The sequence below is a fragment of the Guillardia theta genome (assembly GCF_000315625.1).
Source record: "Guillardia theta CCMP2712 unplaced genomic scaffold GUITHscaffold_34, whole genome shotgun sequence".
In the NCBI taxonomy this organism is placed as follows: domain Eukaryota; class Cryptophyceae; order Pyrenomonadales; family Geminigeraceae; genus Guillardia; species Guillardia theta.
Window position 1 is genome coordinate 212,836 of NW_005434640.1, and position 24,333 is coordinate 237,168.

At 52.5% G+C, this 24,333-nt stretch overlaps 9 protein-coding genes across 9 annotated transcripts; 4 read left to right on the plus strand and 5 right to left on the minus strand.

Moving 5' to 3' along the window:
• The first annotated feature begins 2,705 nt into the window (after nt 1-2,705).
• GUITHDRAFT_163200 (hypothetical protein) lies at nt 2,706-3,998 on the plus strand. The gene is made up of 2 exons (XM_005832508.1): nt 2,706-2,938; nt 3,201-3,998. The coding sequence occupies exons 1-2, from the start codon at nt 2,713-2,715 to the stop codon at nt 3,806-3,808; spliced, it is 834 nt and encodes a 277-aa protein (XP_005832565.1). The 5' UTR covers nt 2,706-2,712; the 3' UTR covers nt 3,809-3,998.
• A 7-nt stretch (nt 3,999-4,005) lies between these two features.
• On the minus strand, nt 4,006-5,246 carry GUITHDRAFT_152640 (hypothetical protein). The gene is made up of 4 exons (XM_005832509.1): nt 5,132-5,246; nt 4,387-5,073; nt 4,210-4,339; nt 4,006-4,153 (listed from the first exon to the last, which is right to left on the minus strand). The coding sequence occupies exons 2-4, from the start codon at nt 4,428-4,430 to the stop codon at nt 4,103-4,105; spliced, it is 225 nt and encodes a 74-aa protein (XP_005832566.1). The 5' UTR covers nt 4,431-5,073; nt 5,132-5,246; the 3' UTR covers nt 4,006-4,102.
• A 278-nt stretch (nt 5,247-5,524) lies between these two features.
• GUITHDRAFT_86988 (hypothetical protein) lies at nt 5,525-8,232 on the plus strand (the record flags this gene model as incomplete). Its single annotated transcript, XM_005832510.1, has 12 exons — nt 5,525-5,586; nt 5,846-6,307; nt 6,369-6,452; nt 6,589-6,661; nt 6,715-6,758; nt 6,811-6,868; nt 6,918-6,953; nt 7,124-7,161; nt 7,322-7,382; nt 7,624-7,671; nt 7,939-8,004; nt 8,164-8,232. 12 exons carry the CDS (start codon nt 5,525-5,527, stop codon nt 8,203-8,205), a joined length of 1,074 nt encoding a protein of 357 aa, XP_005832567.1. The 3' UTR covers nt 8,206-8,232.
• Nucleotides 8,233-8,380: 148 nt separating this feature from the next.
• Nucleotides 8,381-9,795, minus strand: GUITHDRAFT_138813 (hypothetical protein; the record flags this gene model as incomplete). The annotated part of the gene is made up of 8 exons (XM_005832511.1): nt 8,381-8,509; nt 8,572-8,640; nt 8,706-8,775; nt 8,959-8,986; nt 9,043-9,245; nt 9,300-9,399; nt 9,451-9,517; nt 9,790-9,795. The coding sequence occupies 8 exons, from the start codon at nt 9,793-9,795 to the stop codon at nt 8,381-8,383; spliced, it is 672 nt and encodes a 223-aa protein (XP_005832568.1).
• Nucleotides 9,796-13,189: 3,394 nt separating this feature from the next.
• GUITHDRAFT_56988 (hypothetical protein) lies at nt 13,190-13,834 on the minus strand (the record flags this gene model as incomplete). Its single annotated transcript, XM_005832512.1, has 3 exons — nt 13,190-13,342; nt 13,425-13,647; nt 13,716-13,834. Coding segments are annotated over 3 exons (495 nt in total), but the record flags the coding sequence as incomplete, so codon positions are not given.
• A 1,759-nt stretch (nt 13,835-15,593) lies between these two features.
• Nucleotides 15,594-16,752, minus strand: GUITHDRAFT_94590 (hypothetical protein; the record flags this gene model as incomplete). Its single annotated transcript, XM_005832513.1, has 8 exons — nt 16,695-16,752; nt 16,506-16,641; nt 16,402-16,450; nt 16,127-16,189; nt 16,011-16,073; nt 15,888-15,957; nt 15,702-15,742; nt 15,594-15,648 (listed from the first exon to the last, which is right to left on the minus strand). Coding segments are annotated over exons 1-8 (513 nt in total), but the record flags the coding sequence as incomplete, so codon positions are not given.
• Nucleotides 16,753-17,890: 1,138 nt separating this feature from the next.
• GUITHDRAFT_108465 (hypothetical protein) lies at nt 17,891-19,045 on the plus strand (the record flags this gene model as incomplete). Its single annotated transcript, XM_005832514.1, has 7 exons — nt 17,891-18,098; nt 18,174-18,348; nt 18,397-18,508; nt 18,563-18,607; nt 18,668-18,709; nt 18,754-18,802; nt 18,990-19,045. The coding sequence occupies 7 exons, from the start codon at nt 17,891-17,893 to the stop codon at nt 19,043-19,045; spliced, it is 687 nt and encodes a 228-aa protein (XP_005832571.1).
• A 71-nt stretch (nt 19,046-19,116) lies between these two features.
• GUITHDRAFT_163205 (hypothetical protein) lies at nt 19,117-22,044 on the minus strand. The gene is made up of 4 exons (XM_005832515.1): nt 21,660-22,044; nt 21,498-21,610; nt 21,048-21,447; nt 19,117-20,996 (listed from the first exon to the last, which is right to left on the minus strand). Exons 1-4 carry the CDS (start codon nt 21,969-21,971, stop codon nt 19,245-19,247), a joined length of 2,577 nt encoding a protein of 858 aa, XP_005832572.1. The 5' UTR covers nt 21,972-22,044; the 3' UTR covers nt 19,117-19,244.
• Nucleotides 22,045-23,751: 1,707 nt separating this feature from the next.
• On the plus strand, nt 23,752-24,165 carry GUITHDRAFT_44021 (hypothetical protein; the record flags this gene model as incomplete). Its single annotated transcript, XM_005832516.1, has 2 exons — nt 23,752-23,964; nt 24,052-24,165. Coding segments are annotated over 2 exons (327 nt in total), but the record flags the coding sequence as incomplete, so codon positions are not given.
• Nucleotides 24,166-24,333: the final 168 nt, after the last annotated feature.

Genomic DNA, 24,333 nt, shown 5'->3' on the forward strand with positions numbered 1-24,333 from the left:
GTCACCCTCTTGCATCTTGGGTGGAGACTGTCTTGTTGCGATGGCTGGCACCTTGTCATGTTCATCATCCGAGATAGCAGGATGCCTCCTCCTCCGAGAAACTCTCTCCTTCCTGTCCTCCTCTTCCACTCTCGGCTTCTCCTCTTCCCGGATCGATTGAGCCTCCGTCTGGACGAACTTGGACTCGCGGGGGATCAAAACTTCCTTCTCCTCCCTCAACTTTTCGTGCCCTGCCTTGAGATCTCTCACTTGCTTCATCGCATCGTTCAGGCGCGAAACGAGCTCCTCCTCAACCTCCTTCTTGTACGCCAGCTGAGACTTGACTTCGCTCAAATTCTCGCTCATGGTCTCATTCTCCTTGGTGACCGCTGAGATCTCTTCTCGCAGCTTCGAGACATCTCTTTGCAACTCTTTGCATTTTGCACATTCACCCACGTCGGTCTTCGACACCAGCTGAGACCTGAGACCCTTCAACTCGTTGCTCAAGGACTCTTTGCTGTCAGTCATCGCAATCAGCTCTTGTTCCAGCTTCGAGACTTTGTGTTGAAACTCCTTGCACTTGGCACATTCCTTGATTTCAGGCGTCTTATGCTGTTCTAGCTTCGACCTTAACTCTTCAACCTCTTGCTTCAATCGAAAAATTTCCTCTTCCAGCCTCTTCTTGTCGTTCTCTGCGGCAGAAACCTCTCGCCTCAAGCTGCTCACCAAGGCACTGGAGTCTTGGGTGCCTCTGCTCTCAGCTTCATCCTTTCTTCTCAGCTTGTTCTCAAGGTCCATCACTTCCAGCTCGCTCTTTGACAACCTCGACTTCATCGTCTGCAACTGCTGGTCAAGCACGGCATACTCTTCCATCTTTCCCTTGAGCTTCTCCTCCAGCTCTTCAGTGACTGACTTCTGCTCCAGCAGGGCCTCCATGCCTCCCATCGACAGCGACGTCTGACTCATCTTTGTCGCCTGACTCTTCTCGTCCCTGTCAAAGAATTCCTCCAGATCGCTCGGGTCTACAATAGCAAGAAGCCTCTCCATCAGCTGATGAGACCGCAAGGTGCTCTGGGAAGTGCGACTGAAGTTTGAGGCAGAGCCCCTCAAGCTCTTCTGCCCTCCTCCTTCCTCCTCGCTGTCGTCGTCTTCCAGCCTTCCCGCTCTTGTCAAATTGCCGTTGGTGACAACCTGGTTGGAGCTCAGCAGGTTCCTGATGGCAATCACATGCTCCGCTCGCTCTCGGTCGAGCTCGAGCTGAATCATCCTGCACCTGTCATCCGCGATCTCCTTGACCTTCTCCACCTCAGCTCTCTGCAAGCTCTTCAGGTTCTCCTGCTTCTCTCTCTCGAACTCAACAGCATTTTCCAGCTTGGCAATCTTCTCTTTCAGCTCAAGGTTCGCCTTGAGCGCATTGTTCAACTCCACCTGAATGTCGTTTGTTCGCTCCTGTGACTTGGCGAGGTCTGCTTGAACTCCCTCCAGCATGCTCCTGTACTTGTTGACCTGCCTCTGCAGGCTCTCGGGAGTGGAATCCTCTTGCATTTGACTCCAAGCATCGCTTCCCTTGCTCAGAGGAGAGGGGATCTTATATATCCGGTTCTCGTAGAAATCCCACTCGGTCTCTGCGTACCTCTTCTTGATGTGAGCTAGAGCATAATCCTTGGTGATGAAGACTTTCCCATCGTGGCACTTGAAGAGTTCCTTCGGTGTGACAGCATTCTCAGAGCTGCTGCAACCTCGTCACAGGGCTCAAGGCACAGCACTGCCTTACCTCCAAGACGACAAAGTCTCGTAGGACTTGAGCTTCTTCTTCTGAGCTGGGAGGACAGGAGGGGTCAACAGGCCTCACAGCATTTGCATTGCTGGCTACCAGAGAGCTTCTTCAGCGCCACCTTGAGCTCCGAACGGGCTGAGTCCCTGTCGTGCTTCCACCTGCATGACCATCGTGACTAGGCCATCGGAATGCAATGCGCAGCGCGTCAAAACCTTTTCGAGTCTTCGATCGCCGAGCTTCGCTGCTCTTCGAGGATGTCCTGACTGTACAGCACGTACTCCAGGCAGAGCTGTGAGATGCGCGCGAGCTTGATGAGGTTGGCGTCGGCAAGGGAACGAACTCCCTCGCCCTGGAGGTCAGCGAAGGTGATGTTCTCTATCACCGACTGAAGGACCTGGACGTCTCCCTTGCGCTCGATGCTGTCAGGATCAACAGCAGCCAGCAGTCTCCAGTCGACTCGGGCGAATCGCTGCTGGAACTTGAAGGACTTGCGCGCGCTAGGTTGTGGCCGGGTCTTCTCTTCCGAGCCTTCTACCCATGCCTCTATCCTCTTAAACTTTTCATCTTGCTCGTGATCATCCCGTCTCCTAGGATATCCTCTCCTTCCTCCCCCTCCCCTTCCGCTGACTCCTCCTCCTCCTCCTCCTCCGTCGTCTCTTTCCCCTCCCGCCATCCCGACTATCGCAGCCATCCCGACGGGCCCAAACACAAAAAAAAAGTGATAAAGAGTGCAAACAAAAAGAACTGTAAAATTAAAAAAACAATTCTTTAATCGGGAAAACGCCCGCCTCAGAGAAGACAGTGATTTCCACCCCACCCCCTATTATCCCAAAAAAGTACACATCCAGGAGTGGTCCTTCACCACTCTACCCCCCAAATCCCCAGCACTACCCCCGAATTCTCCGTAAGAGTTGGGAGTGGCTGGGCAGAGTTCTATTTCGGGCGCGATTGAAGGCATGGCAGAGAGCTACGGTGCCGCTGCGCCGATGGCGTCGATGGTTCTTGCGGACAAGCAGAAACGCAGAACGCTTCTCAAGGTTTCTGTGTTCATCACCGCTACCATCGTTGCGGTTGCATGCGGAGTACTTCTCGCCATGGAACACCGTGGCAACACTGACAACCAAGGGGCATTGAGCGGCGCGTATTATGCAGTGACCAAGCCTCCTGCGTTCAACTTCAACAGTAAGTTTGCTTGTTGATGAACATCAGAGAGAAATTTTCATGTGATCTGTCATGTTTGTGCCTCTGGTGCTACAGTTTTTCTCACATTGATCCCAAATTTTTGGGTGTGCTTTAAATTTGTCTGCACGTCGTCGGTTGAATTCCATTGTAGTTTCCTTCGCATTTGTGTATTTTTCTTGTGCATGTGCGTTCTGAATTTGAATTATGGTGGAATCATGGCATATACATGTGTTTTATCTATAGTTTCTGATTCGTGTATCAGGGTTCATTAGAAACGCATGGTTTTATACCGGGAGGAGTAGTGATGGGCAAGAGGAAGGCTTCATCGAGAAGCTTGCACGAAAACACCACTACAAGCTCCAGATTCATCACTTGCAGTCATTCAAGGACAATGAGTTTCGTGCGGCCCTGTTCTCTGAGAACATTCACTGCATTGTCTTCCCTCCCCTGATTCACTTTCCTGGAGTTTCTGAGCTGGCGAAGAAGGACCTCAGAGGATATGTCTCAGCAGGAAACAACGTTGTCTTCATCGGAAGCTACGAGTGGTTGAGTGTCATGAACGACGTCTTTGGCTTCCAGCTCATGTCCGACTACAAGGATGGTCCCTACTACAGGAACGACCGCAACGTCCGTGGAACTCCCTTCCAGTGGTCCCTCTCTCGCCTAGAGCAGCCGGACGGAAGCATCTACTCCGTCAAGGTCGACTCGATCCCCATGGATGGCAAGTGCATGTTCGACACCATGGGTGCTTGCGTCGTGTTCTATGTCAAGTACAACCTGGGTACAGTATGCTACATCGCCTTCGATTATGATACTCCATACGGCATTGGACATTGGGATCAGATTTTGCATGCTGCTATGATGATGTAAGGAAGACAAGCAGCTGTCAGAAGGGAAAGATTGCCCATTGTCACGCTGCTTCTTCTCGTTGGTTTGTGATGTTATAAGGATGGAGAAATGGCGTGCTTGCATGGATTGCGGAAAGTTTGCCCTTTGTACATGCACAGGTATGGTGGAGTTTGGAAATGATTTGTTGAGGGGAAATAAATGGGTTGAAATCAAACAGTGCAAATTGGTTTCATTTATGTCAATTCAACACTGCTGCCTCTATCATACACATACCCCGGAAAGAAATTGTAGACTTATTAGAGCTATTCTCTTTCCTTAGTCCTTCTTTGTTTTACTCGTCCTCTCCTTCACATCCTTGTGAAACATCTGCAAAGTCCTCGTCACACTCGAAGTCACTTCACAAAAGACAACAATCCTCTCACCCAAGTTTCTGCCAGACTGCCAAAGAGCAATGAGAAGATACCGAAGCCGAGATTGACCGTGATCCATCCGCCGAGGCCCTCCCACGTCTGGAAGTCCTTGTTCCAGTCAAGAGGAGGCACTTCCCCTGATCTGAGGAGAAAGTCAGCTGGTGCGTGAACATGGGTTGTACTACTGACTTGTGTAGAACGCCCGGTGTGTACTTGATGATACAAGCGCCCATGATCGTTGAAAGAACGGCTACGAACAAGTAAAGTAGGAATCTGGAGTAAACCCTGGGGCTCCCATTCCTGATACAGTGGGCGAAGTCTTTTCGATCGTCCCAGGCATAAATGATAGTCACCAATACTGAATTGATCACGACGGCTGGGAATGCGAAAACAGCTCCAAATAATAGAAAGAGGTTGAGGAAGGAGAACAGGAAGCTCAAGCTGCAAAAAACCGACAGAGTCAACTCACTGGAATGCGGCAAGGAGAACCAATGCTTTCAGACAGACTCCGCTACCATACCATCACCCTCATCGAAAATTATGTTGACCTTTGCTTCACTCCGTTCTCACTCCTTGTGAGCCATGGATGGGAAAGGCATCGTGACGATATGCCTCTTAACACAGGGAGAGAGGAAAGAGAAGAAATGTTATGGTAGAGTGAGACAAGAAACGTGGAACTGTGGAAACGATGGACAGACACCACAGATGGAAATCGGAGGGCAAGAATCATGAAAGGCAGGTGACGAGAAATAAAGATACAGTCACTTGCAACACAGCGAGAGGAAGTGAAAGTACCATGCATAGCAAGACAGAGAAGAGAAAGATACTCACCCGAAGTTGTAGAAGAATCGTTGTACTACTCGTAACTTGGCAAGGCTGCCCAGAATGAGTCAGCGGCTCTCTGATCATCCTATCACATCCTTGGAGGGATCACCTCATGCTCGCCAGGATAAGGATGGAGAAGAAGGCTATCCCAACGGCTACGATCACTCCCGCCATCGCCAGGCTCGACAGCCAGGCCGCCTCCCCCCATGTTACCTCCGTCGATGCCATGACGCAATCTCAATACCCCCACCCACTTCCGAAAGCGGTATACGGGGGGTAGTATAGAAATACGGTGGTAGTTGTCAGGGTAAACTTGTGGGTAGGGTAGAATTCTATTGGACTGGGTAGGGTGTATTTTAGAATAGTGGGGTGATGCGGTTTCATTTCATAAAGAAATTTGGAGATGACACAGGGGTAGGGTACATAAAAATGAGGGGTGGGGTAAGATGGGGGCGATTTCTTGGGGGTGGGGTAGGTTTGCGTTGGAAGAATCCAGATCGCCATGGACGCGACGGGGAAGCCGCAGCTGATGGAGCACATCAACAAGAGCCTGACGCTCACGATGTGAGATGAAGAGGAGCGAAGATGAGACGATGAAGATCCTGATGATTTCGCATATAAGAGATATGGGTGCCGACACTGCTGAATGTTGCGTTTGTTGGAGGATATTTTTGTTCAGATCGTTGGGAACACGAGTGTTCCGTAAGAGTGCGAATGTGTCGATGTCATCAGCAGATAAAAATATTTGTGATCTCTCAGATGAGGCTGGATGTTTGAAATCTTTCTGTTCGATACATGTTTTATCCTGACATTCTGTCCACAGCAACGACGTGCGGTGGGTGCCGTGCAGCGCTAGGTTCGTGCTGCTTGGCAGCCATGCTCGGGGGACAGGAGCGATGCAGGTTTATGCCCTCAATCATGGGAAGCTGGACATCATGGTAGATACAGAGAAGCAGCATGGCTTCAAGTGCGGGACCTTCGGGGCGTCGAGTCTGGAGGAGAGGCACTTTGCGACGGGCGACTGGGACGGGAGGATGGCTCTATGGAACCTTGAGCACGTGGACCTTCCTGTCTTCTCGGTGAAGGCGCACACCGGTATGATCAACAGCATCGACGGGTGCGGGGGGCTCGGTATCGGCTTCGGGGCGCCAGAGATTGTAACGGGAGGGCGGGACGGGGCAGTGAAGGTGTGGGACCCTCGGCAGAAGAACGACCCAGTGGCGAGCTTGGAGCCGAAAAATGAGGAGATTGCGAGGGATTGCTGGACCGTTTGCTTCGGGAACAGGTGGAGCATGGAGATATAAGGAGGAGGAAAGGACGGAGGCGTCTGAAAGCTTTTCTGGCAGCTATAACGATGAGGAGCGGTGCGTCTGCGCAGGGTACGATAACGGGGATGTCAAGCTTTATGACCTTCGAACGAACCAGATTAGGTGGAAGCATTTGGTTTCTGTGCCGGCTGTGCTGTGGTCTCGTCTCGTCTCGTCTTGAATGATGTTGTTGTGACTTGTCGTGCCTTGTTTGATTGCCTCTTTTATCACTCTGACATTGTTTGGTGTTAACTGACAGGTGGGAGACTAACGTGCGCAACGGTATCTGCTGCCTCGACTTCGACCGCAAAGACATCCAGATGAACAAACTGGTAGGAACCAGTCTCCTGGCACCCTTGCCGAGCCGTGACTGTTGCTGTTGCAGGTGGCTGCGACGTTGGAATCTCAGTTCAAGTTGTTTGACATGAGGTAAGTGTGGATGGTCTGCTGCCCCTACCAGTCGCTCAAGAGCTCCCGCAAGGACGTATCACCCCAAGGAAGGGTACGAGAGCTTGACAGAGAAGGCCCACAAGTCGACGGTGACGCTGAGGGAGCGATGCAGGCGATGAGTATGACGATGAGCCGCAGGTTTGGACCTGCAAACATCTCCCACAAAACCGCGAGGTGAGAGAGAGGAGGGGGAGTTAAGGGGGAGAAGGAAGAGGAGGCCAGGGAAGGTTTTGATGGGTGAGAGGGGATTGAGGACGAGGACGAGGACGAGGACGAGGACGAGGACGAGGACGAGGACGGGGGCAGAAGAGGTTGCAGACAAGGATTGATGTATCAATGATCAGATCTTCATGACCGGAGGAGGCAACGGAAGTATCAATCTGTGCGTGACATCGTCCCTTTTTCTTGCTCCTCTTCCAAGCCCTATCCCTCTTCCACTATCCTACCGTCATTTCAACTTTGGGTCCCATCTTCCTCTTTCCACGTCTACTCTTCCCTCCCTCTTCCTCCATCCTCTGCTTGTTTCTCTCATCCTTTCGCAGCTACAAATATTCTTATCCGGCTCAACGAGTCATCAAGGATTCGGAGGGACTTGAAAAAGGGGTGAGTGCCCCCCCACCCCCCCCTTCCTCCTCTTCCTCCTCCTCTTCCCTTCTCCCCCCGTCCCCCATCCCCACCTTCCTCTTCTCCTTCTCCCTCGTCTTGCCCTGTCCCTCCACCTCTCTCTTCTCCTACTCACTACCTCAGAGTCCACTCTCTCGCTTGCATCATCCTCCATACCGGCACATTCGCGACATCCCTGCCTCTGTCCTGCCCTCTTCGCTCTCCTCACCTCCTCCCACAGGTGATGGGCACATGCGAGCTACTCAACTCTCGGACATTCTCTACTCAGGTGACCCTCCTCCATACGTCTTCACACCACGACACCCCAACTCGAATCCCCTCCTCTCCTCCTCCTCCTTTGCTCCTGCTTCTCGACCTCCTTCTCTGTCCGTTCCTCGCCGCCCTCGTTCCATCGTTCTCAGTCTCTTGATCTCTTTCTCTTCCCCACCAAGTCTGTGTTATCTTGCTCATAATTCGTTCCTGTTTCCTCTCCTCCATCCTCCTCCTCCTATCCCTCTTCTTACTCCTACTCCTGTTGTCTGACGTCGCTGGTCAGCCCATCAACAGTTTTGACTGGAACGCGGAGAAGGAGGGCCTATGTGTGTTCGGCTCCTTCGATCAGGTCGAGGAAGGGAGGGAGGGAGGGAGAGGGAGGGAGGGAGGCAGGGAGAGGGAGGCAGGGAGAGGGAGGGAGGGAGGGAGAGGGAGGCAGGGAGGCAGGGAGGCAGGGAGGGGAGGAGGGGAGGAGGTACATGTTGAAACGTAACTAACTTGTCGACAGTGTGTGCGGGTTGGGATCGTGACCAAATTGAATACAGTCTAAACATGATAAGTGAAGAAACCAAAAATGTTTCGAAGCGCTCCATAGGTCCCCACTCCCTTCCCCTTTCCCCTTCCCCTTCCCTCTTCCACTACGTCCGGCTCTTCTTCTCCTCTACACTTCCTCAAATCAAGTTCCACAGTTGCCTTGAGGCATTTACTCCTCCGCTTTCATCCCATCACCACTTACTCAGCAGCTCTCTCGCCTCCTCCTGCGCCAGCCGGCTGATCGGCAGGTCCGAAGGCATTTCCAAGGACTTGCTCAGCCATGCTTTCGCCTCCTCGTCCTTCTTTTCCATCTTGTAGATCTGGCAACATTGTCAACAATCACTCATGCATACAACTTTTTCCTCCTCCCTCCTCTGCTCACCTTCCCTAACTGCATACAAGAACTTGCGTTCGGCCAGTGTTGCTGCGCATTCTGAAGACATTCGATGGCCTGAAAGACCGTAAAAATCCCCCCCCCCCCCCCCCCCTCCTCCTCCTCCTCCTCCTCCTCCTCACCTTCTCATTACTTGCGTGGGGAAAGTTTCCCAAGTAAAGTGCTTGGAGAGCTTGCCGAGTCACCCATCCCCTATCATCGAGATCATCTCAACTGCTCATACTCCTCTCCCTGCCACTTCCGCCTGACCCTTGTCCTGGTTCCCTTCTTCTTTTCCGTCTTTCCCTTCCCTCCAGTCCATTTTCCCTTCCCCTTCCCCTTCCCCTTTCCCTTCCACCTCTCCATTCCCTCTCCGCTTCCTCCTCCTCTACTCACAGCTTCGTGACTCCCGCGTGCCACATCCCTGCACAAACAGCATCACCTCCCACTCTTCCCCTCCCCCATCGCTCCCTGACTCACCCAGCACGTGCCAGCTCCCGCCATCCGTCGGCTTGATCTCCAGAGCCTTCTCCACGTACTCCTTGATCTCCTTGGCGAGCTTCACCTTCTCCGTCATACCCACCAGCTCCTGCAGCTTTCCCTTGGCAACCGCCACCGTCCTGTACGTCTCGTGCATCGTTGGGCCCTTTTCCACAGACAGCAGCGCGTCCTTCTCTGCCAGCCTGTGGACAGTGAGGGTGACGGGAGCATGCTGGGGGGGTGGGCGGTTCGGTTACCGTAGGATCCTCTCCTTCTCCTTAGCATCCTTGGTCTGGTCGGCCACGTCGCAGCTCCATCTTGCCTTCCGATACAGGGCAGAAGCGCTATCGTCCGCACCTGAAGGAGGTAAGCTTCACTGGCGTGCCTGCTACTGGGACGGAAGCCCACCTAGCAGATCGATCGCTGCCTGCAGCTCGCCCTTGGAGTAGAGCTCGTCTGCTTGCTCGAAGATGGTCTGTGGCAAAAGGTATGTCATGAGGGGATCTGTGCTTCAGAAGCCGAGCGAGGAGAGGCGGCAAGGGAGCTATCGAATGGCGAACTTGAGGGAGGACGATGCCGTCAACAGGGGGGGGGAGGACCAAGAGCAAGAGCCGGAGCGAGAGCTAGAGCTAGAGCTAGAGCCAGAGCTAGAGCAGCAACAGCAACAGCAACAGCAACCAGCAACCAGCAACCAGACAAGGACGAGGAAGGGGGTCAAGGGGCAGTAGGGCGCAAGTAGGAACTCACCGCCATGGCGGTGCTGATGATCAGGGTACTCTGTAACCTTTTTGATTCCCCCTAAGTCACATCATGGTACCCTGACCGGCTCCTTGCTACTTATGATTTCACTTAACTTTGAGTAAATGATAATACCGGATGGGAACCACGGCGCCGACCAGTGCCGGGCCGGGCCCGGGACGGTGGCCGCCGCTCACTGAGAGTCAGGGCCCGGAGTCCGGCCGGGCAGCGCCGTCCTGGCCCGGGTCACCCCGGTCACCGGGACCGTGGGCACGTGAGCGGCACCAAAACTTAACTTGGAGTGCTGGTGGTGGAGGTGGTTATGGAGATGTTCGTAAGATTGATCATTAGCAATACAGTACGGTGTCAGTTCCGAAGTTCAATGGTTGGGCAGCCGGGTACAGGAGGTGGTGATGGAAATGGTAGCCTGAGGTGGTGGAGGTGATGGTTTGTCTGCGATATTTAGCGCAGTTGGAATAACAACCAATAAGGTTGATAGCATTGTGATTGCTGCTTGTGCTGGTGGTGGAGGTGGGAAGGGTACTGACGTCTGAGTAATATCAGTCACAGTTACAGTATCATGGCACCAGAGAACTTCAGAGAGCCTCACGAGTACAGAGCCGCGCGTTATACTAGTTCATCGAATCATATATAGTGTTATGCGTTTACAGGTGAGGCACGTGATAGCCCGGGGCTGCCTGAGTCTCCCAATCGACTCCATCGTTTCTTCTTGAACCTGCAGAGCCTCCAGAAAGCCTGGATCTCCCTTGCGCTGTGCTCTTCCGCCTTGCTCAGCTGCGACTGGGTGATGGCCTTCAAGCACTCCTTCTCCTCGTTGGTCAGCAGCACATGGGCCTCGTCGCGGAGGAGGGCGCTTTCGAACCCGAGGAACTCAGTGGCAGCGTAGTCCATCTTGCGCGAGTAGAAGAGGCACCGGCGGGAGCGTTGGTTGGCCTTGTAGAAGATGCCCTGGTTGCACAGGTTGTTGAGCTCCTCCATTACATGCAACGCAGCATGCGCGCTTTGCAGCTTCGTGAAGGCGATGGAGAGGACGACGGTGGGGAAGGGAAGGTCGAGCGAGCAGATGGCTCCAACCATGCTGTGAGACTTGGCGAAGAAGCTTGCGTACTTGATGATCAGCTGGCAGCGGGGACGGAGGGTCTCAAACTCTGCCAGCACCGCGCTGTACATCTTGAGAGGGAGCTTGATATGCATCAGCTGCTCCTGCGAGGCATGCAGGACGAGCTCGTGGTCTCCGAGGACCTCGACAGCGCTTGTGGGCCCGACGCCCGGCTGGACGAAAGCATCCTTCTTGAGCAGAGTCATGATCAGCTCCTTTATGTGCTTCGGGTTTCCTGCCGCCCTCTGAGAGATGGACCTGCCGAGCTCGAACGGGATGTCTCGCTCTTCAATCTGGTGCCCTGTGACAACACTGAAGACCTTGCAAGCGTATTCCATCCTCCGATGATGCGTGAACGGCACGAGCTTCAAGCAGTTGCCAGCCTCCTCGACCTCCTGCAGAAGATCTTTGACGTGAGATTGCTCAGATTCGTGCAACAGACGGGAAGCTATGCAGAAGATGACGTTATGGGTGTTTCGATTCAATTGACTCGCAATGATCCAAAATTCCTTTCCGAACGAACGGTGAGAGTCTGTGCCTGTCTGCAAGTGAATGATGATCATGATGGGCTGAACTCTAGCAAAGCTTTGGATGAGAATGACTATCATCTCAGCGATCCTCAAACGTTTCTCTTCGCTTGAAATCTTGACAGAAACATCATCATTCACTGGTAGCCTGTTGCCTTGTCCCTGATTGATTGTGAATATGGAATTCAAATATCCTGCATATGGCAAATAGAAACCTCCCTGCTCTTCGCTGAAACAATCCAAAACCCATTCGACATAATCCCTCTTTCCAAGTTTCTCGCGGGCCGCAGACGCCAGCTTGTTCATGATTGAATTCCACTCTCCGAAGCAGAGACGGTATTTCTCGAACTCTTCGTCGCAATCGTGCTTGTGCCCGTTGGTTTGTAGCTTGTTGTAACACATCAACAGAGATTCCATCAAGACAAAGGATGACTTGTGCAAGAGAGGTGCACACATCTTTGGTGATTGCTGTCCTGGGCCACCCCTGCTAGGTTCCGTCAGTTCGTGGATGTAATCCTCATTCCTGAAAACATTCAAGGATAGATCATGTCCCAATCTTTCAAGTTTGCCCACGATTTCAGCTTTGCCGCTCCCTCGTCCTCCAGTTATTAATATGGTGCCGCCAGGAAACGATTCAGATTTCCCGTTCATCATTTTCTCAATCATTTGTCTCAGATTGTGCAACTCTACATCTCGCCCTGGCAACAACTCCTTCATCTTTAACTTCAGCTTCTCGGCTTCTACTTCTACTTCATTTATAGAGGAAGTTCTTGCGGCCACGACTTGCAGCTGGAAGACTGGATATGGTTCCGAGAGACCCTTCAACTTCAAACGACCGTTGTCACCAATGCCAGGAACCTCGGGCGGCCGAAATTCCAATACGCTGATATTATCCCTTAATCTCCGCCTTTCTAACATGCAGCACCTTTTTGTTTCTGGACATACCAAGATGCCTCTTTCTCCGCCGTACTTTTCAGCTTTAGACATCAATCTTGCTGCAATGTTGACGGTGTTTCCCATGATCTGACATGTAGCAGGTGAGATAGCGCCGATATAACATATCAGATTACCGTATATTCTCTACGTATGTGGGAGCCGACAACGCAGCATAGAGCCTCCCCGGTGGTCACGCCAATATTGCAACTGATTCCATTGCCCAGATTTTGGATATTGAAAAAGATGTCTTGTGCGGCACCGACTGCACGAACAGGATCGTCCGAATGCAATGGCATGGGAGGGATACCAAAGCCGATGACGATCACGAGACCTTTTTCGTCACAGAGCACCTTGTTGACGCTTCCCTCCCATCGATAGCAGCTCTCTTGTACTCTTAGCATCATTCTCTGAAGAAAACAATCAACAACCTCACGAAGTCATGTTGGGAAACAATTACCTGTCCAATGCTGACTGCATTTCCCATATCGCCATTTTCATCGGGCAACATATTAATATTATTCACCTTCACAAAGAGCACGCATATTCTTCGGAGTTCGGCAAAGTCTGTCTTGAGATGACTTTGTAATCTTCGCACAATGTTTGGGGGGATGTAGTGCTCCAACAGTCTTGCGGTCTGCGCCTCCAACTCTGGCCTCGGCTCATATTCAGGCTTTTGTATTCGCTCGATGCTGTCAACAATTACATAGCCCGGAGCGTTCTTTTCTTCTGCAACTTCATGTCCATCCGCAATGTCCTTGACGTAATTCCATGCTGAAGGAGAGATACACGTCTGGTTGCTCTCTGCAGCAGGCTCTGCTATGCTGACTTGATCGATTGGAGGCCCGCAAACAACATACTCCCAACGCGATAAAACCCCTCCCATATGAACCACTGACAACCTCCCACACCCTATTCCAATGTGCAGCCGCAGTTCAATCGCTTCGCCCTCGTCCTCAAAAGCCAAAAACTTGTCCAATTTCTGTAAGAAACAGAAACGTGTCAGAGACCAGATTGACTAAAATCTGACTTCTCAGCAAGATCAGAAACAGGCAAATCAATACCTCGTGAAGTTCGATCGAACATTGAACTGCTCTAGCCACAGCTAACTGAAAGCTGTTCGCAACAAAGTTCTGCACAGGCTGCGACTCATCAATAGGGAAGATTACACAGACAGCATCTCCAGCAAACTTCACGACGTCCCCGCCATAATCAGTGACAATCTGAATGAGGGTTGCAAAGAAGGAGTTCAAAACACTGCAAAGCCTTTCCGCGCCGTCAGAGAATCTGTAAAGGCGACAAACACAAAGCAATCAATGCAACTCATCACCCCAAAACAATTATGAAAGACTCACACAGCTAGACGTTGAGCCAGCCTTGTAAACCCTGATGTATCGGCAAAGAGCACAGCACAGTCCACCACTCCACCCCTTGGCTGTAAACTGTTCAAACCTTGCACTGAGGTCTGGAGGAGACGAGAAACAAACGGGCAATACACAGACCAGTCCGTCCCATCTCTATTAGCTGGTAGTTCTTGTGTCAACTGCATGTGAAAGTCTTCATTTTTGATACGACAAACCCCGGCGGTTTCTTCGCTTTCAAACACCGAGGCTCGTTTGAACGACACCTGCCGAAGGTGTCTTCTGCCAAAGCTCATGGCTGATTGTAGGATTCCAACAAGGTTCTCACTACTATTCGAATTTCAGATCACACCAGTGTGTCCTGTGATGGACATGCCAGTAACTATTGCACGGAGCATTCAATGTGACCACTTGCTGCGAAACAGTTGTAGCTCCATGCAGTTGTCAATGGGGAACCCTTCTTCTCTCATGAAGCCTTCGCTGTCTAGTGCAGGAACCAACAGTTGAAACTTATCTTTGATTCACAGTGCTATGTCGCCTTCAAATGAGACATTGGTAAACTTATCACCTGTTGCGGGAAGTCGCGTTTGCTTTCATATCCTCGCCCCCCCGGCTAGTATCCCTCTCTGCTCATCAGGATCATTCCTTCATCCACCATTCTCCTCCCGCCATCAGCCTTCGCTGCCGCAGTGCTCTCCCCGCTCAGTCCTCTATGCGGTTCGTCGCCCTCAACAGCCGCCGCCTGCCATGAACATTTCGACGCAGCACACCCACCCCCTCAAACGCCAAGTCTTCACTGAAGACGGTACTACCCACCCCTACCATTTGCGACTCTCTCAAACCCTTTTCCCCACTACACACCCGCTACCACTTCAGTATGGTACCCACCCTACCTCCGGACGCTTGCACACCCCTCACACTATCATAAAATCCCGTGATTATGCACCCCCACCCCCAAATAAAATCATGTGACCCCACCCCATCCCCACCCTAACCCACCCCTACCTACATTTGTAGCCATCCTCTCATTCGAGTCGGAAATACTCACTCACCGGATCTGCACAATCACCCCTACCAACTGCTACCACCCACCCTTTCCAACTCCACCAGAGCCCTTTTGACGACCGGTCGCAGTACTAGATACGTGCCAGGCAGGGTCCTGTGCTTGTGGGTCCTAGAAGGTCTAGAAAACCTGGTCCTACAATTAACTAAGACCTCCTATGAATGTTCCGGTTATTTGTAAAGAGGTCAAGGTCCCTCATCCGCGTCGCTGCCTTTTCCTTGTACGCCTAATAGGAGGGTAGAGTGCCTGCAGCTGCCTACCCAGCATTGCAGTGTGCGGGCCCGGCACCCTGGCCGGAGTCGGCGACGCCCGCCGGGCCGCTGCTTAGCCGGGCGGCCTGTGTGATTACTCAAAGACGGTTATCAAAGTTGGACTCGCCGGACTCAGTGGGCCGGCGGCGGTCGGGTGACCAGCCTCAGTAGTGTCGAGTCACAATGACTCACGGTTTTTTATCACTCAGTGACTGGCCCCAAACTTGCCTCCGACTCGGCGAGGCCCTCGCCGCATATCATTGATCACGGCGCACAGCGGCGCGGCGGCTTCACATGAAGTCAACTTCTCCATCAGAGTCTACTTCAAGCTCCCCTGCTTTCGTCATATTCGACTCGTCGTAGAGCCTGCAGGAAGTCAAGACGACACACTTACGGCAGTGACAGCCTCCTCTTCATCCCCTCCCCGCCCCCCTCACCTGTTGTAAGAGCGAGCCTCCTTCTCCTCCTTCCACTACACGCACAGCGTCAGAACGAGCACGGGACGACACGGCAGACAGACTTTCTTCTCCTGCTCCTCGCGTTCAATCCTTGCCTTCTCGGCGATACGGGCTGCCTCTGCCTTATCCTCCTTCTGTCGCTTCATGAGATCAGCCTGGGAAGGACAAGGTCAGAACAGGAGGAGGAGGATGGAGCACAAGGGCTGACCTCGAGGTCAACCTCAACCCATTTCTTCGTTTTCTCTAGCCCTGCCGTGGGAGGAGTCAAAGAGTACGAGGAGATGTGAAAGGAGGACAAGCAAGCATAGTTAACGGCACGCATTGAGCAAGCATCAAAGCAGAGCATCTCAGAGGGCCCTGGAAGGGCTTGCCACTTCAATCCTCCACAACTTACGGTTCACTATCTCATTTTTCCGGGTCTGAACCTTCTCCTTGAACACCATGTTTTGATCATGAAAGCCAACCTGCAAGCACGGTTCGTCAGATCCCTCCTGCACAGGCCCCGTTCTCTTCCCACCTGTCCTGTGTCCATCCCCTGACTCTTCCTCAGGTTGCTGGCAGGAGTGAAGACCACAGTGATCTGGTAAGGCCTGCTGTCAAAGACTTGCTGGGGGGGGTTGGCAGGAAGCAAACGTTGTCAAGCTTGTTTCCCTTGATTGAGTTTGCTTTCACCAGCTGACAGCACTCCTCGACAACCTGCATTGATTAGTCAGCTCCTTGGAATGGCGAGAAGAAGAGTGCGGAGGGGGGATGGGCGGGAAGAGCAGGAAATCATGGTGGAGGAGCAGGAGGTACAGGAAAGGATGAGAGCATGAGAATCATGAGCAACGCGAACATGACCGCAACCAGCAAGGGAGCAAGGAGGAGGGGCAGGACGGCTAGCAAGGAGGAGGGGCAGGACGGCTCACTTTGGGATCGATGTTCTTGTACCATTCTTTTCCTGCCAGGTGGCTACCTCTGAGGGCCCACAGTGAGGAAGGCGACCGGAGAGGGCGGGTAAAAACATGGAAACCTTGGAAGGCGAATGTAGACGTGTGCTGAAGACTCCTTGTCGACGTGATACCAGACGTCCTCCGGCCAGGCAAACTTGATGAGGTCATCATTTTCATACTTATCCTTCCCCATGTACAAGAGGTAGCCCTCTGGCGCTGCCATAGGGGAGGAGTGAGAGGCTGTGGTCATGCAGGATGGCCCGACAAACCTGCATCGCAGGGGCTGGAAGTGAAGTGGAAAACCATCCCAGTTCGTCGGTATGACCTGGCGTGAACAAATACTTAGATCATCAGAGGGCAGCAGGAGAGAATGAGAGGGAGGCAGAGACAGGCAGAGACAGGCAGAGACAGGGGAGAGGGAAGGGGCGGGGGGGATAGAAAAAGACGGTCATAGATACTCAAACAAATCAACACATCATCGATTGCTTGTTTAAGCAAGCAGTTGTACAACAGTCAACAAGTTTGAGTCACAATGACATAATCCCTTCAATCAACCATTCATCATGATTGGGCTTGCCGCCTTCCTATACTATTACTCAGTCCACATCTCTCCCGTTCTCTCAGGTTTATCTCTTAGTGTCAGTCGGCATACAAAGTGATTTGAAGCTGTGTGTGATCGCATACAGTAACAAGAAGTCTCTTCATACTCCTGATCCTATCAGCCACCACCATCTTTCCTCCTCCTCGCAGCATAGCTCCACTTTGCCTCCTCCTCCTCCCTGCCTCCATTCTCACGCACTGGTCGGGACCATCACTCAATTATTCTAGTGAGTCCGCCGGGCAGCTGAGCAGAGAGACAGAAAACTTCAATACAGAGAAAATACTATATTCTATTTGCTGCCGCTGGGAGTTTGAAGGAAATCATGGAGTGGTGAGGTGGGTAACGATGAACAGGAAGCATAGATAGAGGCAGGAGCAGCAGGAGAAGCAGGAGAAGCAGGGGCAGGGGCAGGGGCAGGGGCAGGGGCAGGAGCAGAACGAGCAGGCACTGAAACAAATTTGAATCAGGAGCAGCAGAAGTAGGACGATGAAGGTGGAGCCGAGGAAGAGGACTAGGTAGAGGGGAAACGAGATAGCAGGGGTGTTGGGAGATTGAATTTTTCCCTGAGGGCTATGGGAGGACTGCGAGATAAGGTGGAGAGGGAGGGAGGGATGGAGGGAGCAGAGGGGAAGGAGAGAGAGAAGGAGAGGGAGAAACGGAAAGGGTTCGTCCTCGTGTCTACATCGTCATGCAAACAGGAGTTTACTAGATTCCATCATATCAAAATTTTGCCGGTGATGGTTGGCAGTGTGACAGCTGTTTCTGTGCAGCAGTCGGGCAGTGGCAGAGACCGTCGTGATCTCGTCCATGGACGCGTGAGGAGGAGGGGAAACTGGGGAGATCAGCTCAAGTCCAAGGAGGAGGATGGACACAGCAGAGGACATGGTCAGCTGTGACGACTTGGGATTGAACTTCCTGATCTCAGAAGACCGCATCTCGGTGATCTCTGTCTCCGACAACTTCCCTCACGGCAGCACGTCGAGAGCTCCTCAACCCGGGGACACCCTGATATGCGTCGATGACTCGCAGAAGAGCATTTATGGATTCCAGTCTCTCAAGAACAAGCTTACCGGTTCCCCTCCCCTCCCCTCCCCTCTTCTCTCTTCCCCTCTCCTTTTTGTCACTCCCGGTTTTGATGAGCCAACAGAGGTGTTGGAGGAGACAGCAACATTTGTTTTCATGGATGCGGAAGGATCTTTCTTCGACGTGGTCTTCCAAGGCCGTCCTCGCCCGCCGTCCAACGTCGCCACTGAACTGGTCGAGGAACCTGTCCAGGAACAAGTGCATGAGCATGTAAGCTACAACGACGATGAGCATGAGAGGTGTGATCGAGCAGCCATGACAACCGTCCTCTCATCCCTTGCCGCCAGGAGATCTCCTGAGACTGTAGCGTCTCATACCATCAAGCAACCACCCGGGGAGGAGCCGGCGGTCGGACATGGCAGGGACGTTCGTTGGGCAGTGGAGGCTGATAAGATCATGGTTGCCGCTTGCATCGACTGATCTTCCGGGTCATGATGGCTTCAACTCCCGCAGGAGCAGGCCAGGCGCAAGATAGAGCAAGCTCTCATGCAGGAGAGGGTTCTTAAGGCAATGCCCATTGCCTCCTTGCCCTGTGACTGACCTTGATCGCGATCCAAGGACTCGTTGCGGGCGCTGCAAGAGGAGACGGAGGTGAAGAGGGTAGGGTGGTCCCGCTGCCACTGACCCCTCCCGTGTTCGAGCAGAGGAAGTCCCGTTCGCAGAGAGAAGCGCAGCTCAGGCTGCAGATGCAACGTGATCCTCCTCCTCTCTTCTCCCTCCTTCTCCGTCCTCTCTCCCACCCTCCTCTCCCACCACCCTCCTCCTCCTCTGCACCATCATCTCCTCCCTCCTCTCTCGCCTCTCCCTTCCGCCTATCTTCCTCCTCCTCGTCCCTCCTCTTCTACCTGATGCACGATGATGGCAGTGACTTGAGCCGCAGGGGAACGACTGAAACATCAGCTGCAAGTTGATCAGAGCCGATGGCAAAGTCGGTGACCGGAAAGGACACAAAGATGCCAGACTAGAGAAGAAGACACAGTGTTGTGATGAGAAATGTTCACCATGTTAGCAGTCAGACATGTATACCATGTTAGAATAGAATTCACAAATGTTCACCATGCTAGCACGTGTTCAATCTACAGGTGATTATTGTTCACTATACAAAGGGATGAATAAACAACAGCAGGCGAAGTGATCAAGTCGACGTGATCCTGCCCTCGCCTTGCGTCTCGTTCCTGACTTGAACAGGGTATGGACGCCTCCGATTGTCAGTCACCAGCCCCAGCACGATGGCGGAGGAGTTGCTGCCTCCTCCCGCCCCCTCCGACCCTCCCCCTCTGCTCATCACGTTTCCTGTGATGGAGCTCAGCACGTCTCGGATGCCCAGGATCGAGATCCTCGGCGCCGAACTGCTCTCGGGGGGCTTGTACGCGTAGTGTACCGCCTGCACCTTAACCATGTCCTCCTGCTCCTCCACGATCTTCATCACACCTGAGAACACTTTGCGGCACATCGGGCAGTGCCGCCCTGCTGGGCCCTGGTTCCATAACGAGGTGGCACACTGCAGGCACAGTCCTCCGTGCCCGCACTCCAGCAGAATCGCCTCCCGGTCCCGGTCGAGGCAGACGATACAGCTCGTGTCCTCTCCGCCTCCATCCTCCCTCCCACCTTCGCCTCCCTCACCCTTGGCTTGTCCTGCCTCACTTGCTACAGCCCCACTCGCTTCAGCCCCAGCATCCGCTGCCGTGCTCTGCGTTCCGTCGCTCACTTTGCCCTTGTCCTGCGCAGCGGCGTCGTCCTTGGCTTCAACAGTAACCTCCACATGCACGCTGTTGGTATCGGTGCTGCCTGTCTCGTTGCGACGATAGAGAGTGTCGGCGACTTTCTTCATGACCTCAGGGGCTGGTTCAGTCGAGCATACCTCCTCGACCTGTTGGAGCTCCACTTCACCCCTCAAGCCGGTGTTGGTTCCCATCGAGCGAACATTCCTGGAGCGGATCCCAAACAAGCTCACTCCCCTCGGGCCTCGGCAGAGCACGCAGCGCCCCGCACAGAACACAAAGACGGCAAACAGGACTCCTCCGAACCACCACTTCCAGGAGGAAAACGAGCTGCCGGCCATAAACGCCACGACCGAGAACTCGTTGCTCGGCGCGTCATTCTCCATGAACAGCAGCAAGTACACAGTAGCTCCCTGATCCCATTGGTCGATCATGACTTGCAAGCCGGGCGTTCCATCTGAGGTGTAGCCCCAGTCGCTCACTTGGTAGTAGGCCATCCTCCCGTTCCTCTTGGTCGCTGCGTATATCCTGGTTGCAGCCTGCAAGGTCTGCCATTGCCTGTAGGTCTGGGAAGTGGGAGCAGACGAAGGCATCAGCTGGAAATAGAAGTTCCCTTGCGTGTCTGACGGGACCGCCGAGAAAAGCTGAGCCCTAATAGTCTTGTCTACCGCAAAGTTCATCGGAGTGTCGAGCTGCAAGGAAGTGGGGGCCACCAGGTACGGCGTCATCGTCCAGATGCTCTTCATGCCGGGATCGATAGTCCACGAGATGTACCTGTCCCCATCGCTCTTGAGGAACAGAACGGATGTGTACGAGTAGTCGGCCATCCCATCGATCTCTGAGTCATGCCCTCCTACCCACTTGCTCCAGCTCCGCTCCGTCGCCAGGGCGCCCAGACGGACGAACATCCTCGAATTGACGTTGGACAAGGCTGGAGTGATGCGAGGCTGGAGTAGGACCAGACCATCGTCGGAGGGGTAGAAGTACATGAACGTATGCTCGTTCTTGTTGACAGAGAACGGATACGGCTGTCCTTCAGCGAGCATCACGGCTGTCTTCTGAGACGCTGTTACGGATGCAACGTACTTTTCCGTTGACTGCAACGCCATGTAGTAGACAGAAGTCCTGACAGGAGAGCTCAAGGTGATGGACGAGTTTCCTGTTGACTGCAACCAGTGTCATGGGCGAAGAGGAAGCACAAGGCACTTATTGCTCACCGAGTAGTCGAAGACTGGAGGGGAGTGAGACAGATCAGGGAGGAAAGATGTCCTAAAGTACCAATTCAATGTGGAAGAAGCATCGGAGCGCCTTGTTTGGTCGACTAGCCCTTGCTCTTTGCTCCTCCGATTGAACAGAATGTCGTCGTACTGCAACCCTCCCGACACACTTCCTTGCGAACTCCTCACTTGAACCTTCATCGAATCTCTCTGATTGCCCATCATGTGTGAGCCCTTGATTTGCTGCTCCATGGGAAGATTCGCATTGCTCTGGTCGCTGCGAGCGGAGACGTTGGAGTTCGCAGCAGAGCTATTGGCGCCTCCGGCTGCCGCTGTCTCATTGCTCGGCGGTACGACGGGGTTCGCGGCAACATCGACTTGAAGGTACGAGAATTCAGACCTGCAAGACGGGCAGTCAACGACAAGGAATGCATCCAACCTCCAACCCACCAGGTGATCGAGCCCGACTGCGATATCTTGACGTACGTCGTGGTCGAAGCAGGCACAGTCAGCGTCGTAGCGGCAGTGTCTTTCAAAATCATGGTCGCGAGCAGCGAGGAGCCCTGTATGATCTCACTCAGCAACTCCATTGCAATCGGCAGTCGACCCTACCGCTTCAGTGCTCTGAGGAGGGTTCGTCAACGACCCAGGGCAGAGCATGTACTGGGACTGCCCATCCGCCGATATAACGCAGAGGCAGCAGTAGGCAGTGCCAGCCAGCGATACAACATCTGAGTTGGCAGCTTGTGTGCAGGAAGAAGATGTTATGGGACAGGGGAGGGTGCATTGTTGTGACGGCCAGTCGAACTGGCTGCTGCTGCACTGCTGCCCTCGTGCATGTCGCACCCCCCCCAACAACAAGAGCTGAAAGAAGAGACCAGAGATGAGAAGTCTAGAGAAGTTTCGCCCGAAAGGACGTTCCATCCTCGCTTAAGTTAGTGCGTACGATGATAGACGGAATCCATGAAATCAACCGAGTTCTTGCCAAAACGCGCCTGCAACGTTCAGTGTGAGAAGCGCTGAAAGGACCCTCATTGTCACAAGCACGATGCACATCCCTCTCACAACTTCCAAGTCCCTCAAACACTACAGCATCTTTCCAGATTGCATGTAATGGGCAGGTTCTTATCACACCTAACCCTCGCAAGTCTAAACGACAACACCAAAAATTCTTTCCCCCATTCACTGGCGGTTTATTTCTGTGGAGCTTGCTATGCGGGCCTCTCTGTTCTCCTAGTCTCTGCTCTGCTCTGCTCTCTCGGTCTCCTCTGTCCCCGTGACCATGCCCGGCCCCGCGCTCCTTTATGTCATCCCGACTGGGAGTTTCGCTTATCGGCCATCACATCCCTTCTGTTTTACTCCCAAAAATGATTGTATCCTTTTAAAACTACTGTAAAAAACTATGATGTGCCCTTTTGTGCCAAAATGTTGGTACAGGAGAACTTATAAACCTAAAATTTGCACTAGAGAAAGTTTTTTAATATGGGGGATTATCCCGGAAATCACTCTATATTTGGGATTTAAAATATATTTAAAAACAAGTGTGTTGGGACATGGAAGGTTTTAAAAAACAGAAAACTCCGGGGTACCCCCGTTTCCAAGGCACTTGATGACCTTGTTGATGACAAATAAACTTACTTTTTAAAATAAAACCCTTTTTATTGGTGTAGGGGTTGGATCATGGCACGACCCCCTAGTCTACCGCAGACTCTTAGGTCGCACCTAGGGGTTATCTGGGTACCTGGGGATGGCTGGGAAACAGGGGTGGGGTCTTCAGGAAGGGGTGGAAATACCTCACAAGTTGGCACCCCACCCCCATGGGAAAAGGGCTACTTTGTGGTATTTTCTACCCCTACCCCTGACATGAATAGATTGATCGAGAACTGCTCAGAGTAGTTTCGGAGGACCAGCGAAGGATCTTATCCTACCCATTTTCCGAGTCCGCCTCAGGACAGCCACCGCCCTCTGTCGATGGTGTAGCGCATCCATTTGATCTGGCTGCTGAACGACAAAATAATGTCAGCGATTCGAGCGAGCACAGTTTCACAGAATTCAAGATCTGCATATACATCTAGCATTGTTCGTTTCTTGCAATTCCTGTACCAAAACATGCGAGCTGTTTTGACTGATGAATTCAAGGAAAAGATTCAAATTGAAATGGAAGGGGATCCACCATTGCCTTCCAGAAGACGTATCAGAGAAGTCCTTCTGGAAAATTCGGTTGAGTGGACAGGTTAGGAAGGTTTCACTGTTCGCAAGTAATGAATGACCTTTGTTGTTTTTCACAGGCAGTGCAGAGAGAGTTTATCCTCTGCACTTCGACCGCTTGACTGCGGATGACTTTCTTCTGTGGATCACACATATTAGAGGCACTACCGACAATGGTTTTGCAACATACAGCAACCATCGATCGGCATTGAACAGCTTATTCAGAGACTTTCAACATGACATCCCATCACAGTTCAAGAACGAGATACAGGAATATTACATTGGACTGAAGCGGGATTGCAGTCTTGCGGATTCGACTGGAGTACTTAAAATAACGAATGGGAAAGAGCCTATGAGTATGTCAACGTATCGCTTGTTCAGTAAGAACATGTTATTTTGCAAGAAGAGGGTTTACATCTTTGCACGCACGTTCTTGATCATTTGCTGGAATCTTATGTGCCGTGCTGGGAGTGCAGAATCCATACAATTCAATCATATGCGTTGGAATGAAGACCATCTTCAAATATATTTTGCACATAGCAAGACTGATCAGAGTGGAGATAGACCGCGAGATCCCAGGAACATATATGCAAACCCCATCAGCCCGGAGATTTGCCCTATTCTGGCCCTTGGAATCTATTTCTTGTGCTATGTTCCAGACGATCAATGGTTATTCCCAGGCCGATCACAATACAAACGATTTATGCAAGTCCTTGGGCAAATTATGAAGCCGCCCAACAACAGAGGCGAGGCAACCGATGACGTGGATGTTGATGAGGCAGAAATTCATGATCAGATGGATACAGTTCAAAGGGCAGTGACGACCCATTTGTTATCCCTAGGTCTGCAACCGCAAGACATAGGCATTCACTCGATACGAAAGGGGTCTGCGACATTTTGTGCTTCTGGAAGCACTCACTGTCCGTCAAGTGCGTCACTTTCAGTGCGAGCAGGAGGGGCCAATGGACCTATCTTTCAGACTGATCTGAGATATGAAGCAGCAGGGGATTGTTTTGTAGGTAAGCTCATCAGATGTCTTTCAGGCTTTTCATGGGCTCACGAAGTATGACAGGACGGA